The sequence below is a fragment of the Gavialis gangeticus genome, unplaced genomic scaffold, assembly GCF_001723915.1.
Source record: "Gavialis gangeticus isolate Ggan-Ray unplaced genomic scaffold, GavGan_comp1, whole genome shotgun sequence".
Classification (NCBI taxonomy): domain Eukaryota; kingdom Metazoa; phylum Chordata; order Crocodylia; family Gavialidae; genus Gavialis; species Gavialis gangeticus.
In genome coordinates, this window is record NW_017729031.1 from 4,915,797 (window position 1) to 4,920,655 (window position 4,859).

Sequence of the window (4,859 nt, forward strand, 5' to 3'; positions counted from 1 at the left end):
TTATATATGTGTGTGTGTGTGTGTGTGTGTGTGTGTGTGTGTGTGTGTGTGTGTGTGTGTGTGTGTGTGTGTGTGTGTGTGTGTGTGTGTAGAAAAACCAATATAATACCTCAAAAATATTGCCTGAAAAACTCCCAAAACAGTGATAACACGTCTCATGCAGTTAAAAAGGAGCCCTGAAAGCACTACATTTAGCCAACCCTAACTTTATTAAAATTTTAAGTTAATTCATAAATTGCATTTTATCTATAACAAATGTCCCCTATCTGCAAGGCACAAACTATTACAGTATAACTGTGTTTGTTGTCAGAAAATGAAGTAAAATGGCAATTACCCTAAAAGACATTTCAAGATTCTCTCCACCCCAGATATCCATTCCTGCATCGTAAGTTCCTATCTCTTCAAAGTAGTTTCTGTCAATAGAAAATAGGCCACCAGCCATAGTAGGGGTCCTAGTTGAAAACAAACAGAAAAAAAAGAAAGAAAGAAAGAAAAAGAAGAAAAGAAAGAAAAAGAAAAATACCTTTTGAAAGATACTGTGGTATTTAATAAGTGATACTACAGCATACATCTCCCCAGACATTTTGAATATAAAAAGATATTATACGTACAATAACTAAAACACACAAAATAAATAATAACCTGGTTTAGAATTTTACAGCTCCACTCCCTCACTCCCATTATATGCCACACTGCAGTTCTGATTTAGGCAAAACTCCTGCAGAAGCCAGTGGGACTTAGTATGGATTGCAGAATTACATCCTGTATGTAAAACTTGTATTAAAATAGATGTATAAGTGTATCATATGGTTAAGTGGATACAATATTGGCCTTTTGCATCTGCATAGTAGTTTAAATCCAATCTGAAATGCAGAATGAAGAGAGTTTAATTCCTTTAGCTCTGCCCTTACAGAGATTAAATGTTCATAAAATTACCAGGCATAATCTCTCTTAACAGGATTAGAAAACTTTACAACAGGCAAATCCAGTCAGAGTGCAAGTTCCCTATGAGTCAGGCTGTCCTGTTTTCCTACAACTATCTATTATACTTTTTAACTGCAGTAAACATCAAATAGTTATTTAATAGAACATAAACACATCTTACAGTAACAGTATTGAATTTGAGATTCACAGGCACTCAGATATGAGCTTTTTTTACATAAAAATAAGGACAGACATGATTGTATAAACATAAAGCAATGGGGTACGTATAATGCTCTAAGCCTAAAGACTGAGACACATCTAACGGTAGAAGAGGAGGAAATTCTATGAATCGATTTAGGGGACAGCCTGCTCCTGAAAACCTGGATCTACAAACTGCAGTCATAATCACTACAGCTGTGTGAAGCTTTGGTTGCTGATTTAACTGGGCAGAGATTCCGCCCGATTCAGCTTTGAATGTTTTTTCTACATACCTCAAGGTACCAGGCAGTTCACGAATGCTGCGATGATGAGGCAGATGGAACATCCCACAGGAGCGCAGGGGGAGGGAGGGGACTCCCCAGCATGCTCGGCGGCTGACCCAGAACTGGACTAGAAACACTTCTAGTCCACTTCTGGGTCAGCCACGGAGCACACAGGGGACCCCCCCCCCCACGCCCTCCGGCTCAGCGACTGGTGCCTCCTGGGTGTGGGGGGGGGGGCCTGGAGTCCCCCTGTGGCTGATTGCTGAGGCAAGGGGGAGGTGTGTGGGGGTGGTTCCCCATATGCTTGGCAGTGGGCCCGGAAGTGGACCAGGAGTACTTCCGGTCCACTTTTGGGTCCACCACCAAGCACATGGGGGCCCCCCCCCCCATGCTCCTGTGGGACGCTCCATCCACTCCACCATTGCAGCATTCACAAGCTGTGCCTGGTACCTCAAGGTATGTAGAAAAAGCATTTAAGCCTGTGTCTGTGGCCAAATTGCTGATCCTCTGAATTAGCATCGAATCTTCAGATTCAGCCAAATCAAATTGGGACAGTGATCTGAATCAACTAATCGAATCACTGTCCCAGATTCGGGCTGAATCTGAATCAAATATGGCCCATTTCACACACCCCTATCTATTCACAAGTGTTTTCAGAGTAGGCCCCTTAGGCTGTTTAATTCATCCTGCAGAATAATTACCCTCCACCACATTTTAAGTGATTTGTAAATTAATCAGAACAGGATTATGGCCTGCTATTATAGTATATTAGGTAACAAGAAAGCCCAGAGTGGAAATTACTACTCTGTCTTGGCTTCCTGTAGGTTGCATTACACCATGGGAGAGTACCCATCGATGTGGATACACAGCTCACTGTTGTGTAGGTGGATGGGCAACAGTGAAAGGAATAGTAGGCTGTCTTAAAGTTGATCCTGCCCTGCAGTACATTAGCTAGCACATGTTTATACACACATACAAACACACAAATCACTACTGAATATACCCAACTCTGCAACTGAATACTTCACAATAATTAACTTATTTATTTAATGAATTTTGTTCTAATTTGTGTATTGCTTATGAAAGTCATGAATACTTTGATATTCAATGTTAAAATTTTGTACTTTGCTCCTTTGGTCAGTTAAATCATTGGCTTCTGTTCCCTGAATGAATGAGAAGTGAAAACACTTGCAAGTATGAATTTAAAATTCAGTTGTTATGAGTCCTCATGAACACAGCACTGCAGTGCGTTTTATGCATGCACTAATAATTTGATTGCTAGAACATTAGAAAACAAACCAAAAAACCATTCACAAAGCTCAATAGAATTAATTCAATGATATAAGGAAAATATTTAATTTCCCATCATTCAGCTTTACTTGCATGCATTTATAAACACAAATACTTGTAAAACAGGCATGGGTGTGGCACACTAAGAACCTGTTCACTATTGCCTTAGCACCAACTCAGCTCCACTATTGTTTAATAATGGGGGTACTAGACGATAATAACCAGCTATTTATTACTGCCTTCCTGACAAAGAAAGGTGGCTGCTGTGTAAATCATCACTCTGGCCATTGTTAAAGCTATACTGCTAGAACTTTTCCCAGAAACGTGTAGATAAGAGATTCTCAAGCATCTTGAGATACTTCTAAGGGTGATGCAGAGGACCACATAATATTAGCACTATTAGGTGTGCAAACACCCACACATTATTCTCAAGATAAATCCTAAGTTTTCAAATAGGAATTCAGTGTCAAAAACATTCTAACTTGTGCTCTTTCTAAGTTCTTTGCAATGGAAGAATGTCTCTACTATTTTTCTGTAGTCAAAAAATGAGTGAACGCGAAGAGCTGGCATTTGCCATGGGTGCCTTGAGTCTAACAAGGAATCCCATGAGCCTAAAAAGAGTTAAGAACCACTCCTATAGCTACAATGACATACATATTATGCATGTGTATGTATTGTACAAATGTGTCTATGGGGTGTCTGCCCACATGTGTGCAAGAATGTATGCATGTACACATTCTGCATAAAAATAACTACATTATAAAAATGTGTGTGAATATATGTATTGTGTTACATACAGAGTATCCATAACTTACAACTACATTAAACATAGTAATGCCATTAAAAACTAAAACTTAGTAACATATTTAACAAATGGAAGCATTTGCCCTGTGACACAATATTTTCTTCTTCTGCCAGGGTTTACTATCAAAATTTCTAATAAGAAAGCATAGTTCAGTGAATAGCAACCAAGTAACACTAGATCAGTGAATTTACCTACACTTCATTTCTGTTTTGTCTCCTATACTCTAAGCATTATAAGCTCAGATAATTAACTGTCATGTGGACACAGCTAAAACTTCCTAGGTCTCAAAGCTGCTTTACTGCCCTCAATCTTGCTAGATTTCTGCCATGAGCAATATCACTGACCCCTGGAGCTATAATGAGGAATAGTAATGAAGTTGAACAGATGGTAATGATTTTGTGGCTACAGCCTTCTACCTGACTAAGACATTGAGCTATGTGATATTTCAAAAGGTAACTATCATCAAGCACAGGAAAATAAAAATTGCTGCAATTATTATGCATTTTTCCACATACTTGTATTGCATCAGACAGCAACATATTCAATACAACAGACTGAAATGGCATTTATAATAATAGCTAATGAGAAATATCTGTAAAATACAGCTACGTGAAATCTCTACAATGAAACAAAGCCATATATTGCTTTATTGGGTTTCCCTGCATATAGTTTCATAGTTTCTAGGGTCGGAAGGGACCAGAGTAGATCATCTAGTCTGATCCCCTGCCATGGCAGGAAAGATTACTGGGGTCAAACGACCCCAGTAAGGTGCTCATCTAACCTCCTCTTAAAGACCCCCAGGGTAGGAGCCAGCACCACTTCTCTTGGAAGTTGGTTCCAGAACCTAGCCACCCTGACTGTGAAGTAGCGCCTCCTGATATCTAGCCTAAATGTACCCTCTGCCAGCTTGTGACCATTATTCCTGGTCACTCTTGGCAGTGCTCAGGGGAACAGGGACTTCCCCATATCTGAACGTGGACTTGATTCATCAAAAGGTTCATCAAGAGTCACAAATATTTTTAGTAAAACTCTGTCCCAAATTGCATGAACAAACACAAACCAATTTATGAGTCTTATTCTGCAAACATTATGAGTGAGTAGTCCCATTGATTTCTCATACGTACAGCTCCGTGTCTGCACCACTGTTTGCAATATTAGACCCCGTGGTTTTGCACTGAAATTATGTGAAGTATTCATTTTATTTTTCATTTTATTTTTTTTCCGGGAAAGACTGAATGATAAACCAAGAGATTCTTGCCTGATTCAACAGCCTTTTGCTTAGAAGCATATGTTTCTGTCATAGCAGGGTACTTTACTAGGGTCATGAAACCCCTCAGGGCAATCTCATCTACCCCACC

General features: G+C 39.5%; 1 protein-coding gene across 1 annotated transcript in view; it reads right to left on the bottom strand.

Moving 5' to 3' along the window:
• The window catches only part of GALNT13 (polypeptide N-acetylgalactosaminyltransferase 13), a 259,112-nt gene that overhangs the window by 230,576 nt on the left and 23,677 nt on the right, over window positions 1-4,859 (bottom strand). Inside the window, exon 5 of the mRNA XM_019522794.1 lies at window positions 335-452. Coding sequence (XP_019378339.1) covers window positions 335-452 — 118 coding nt within the window. The remainder of the gene's footprint in view (window positions 1-334; window positions 453-4,859) is intronic.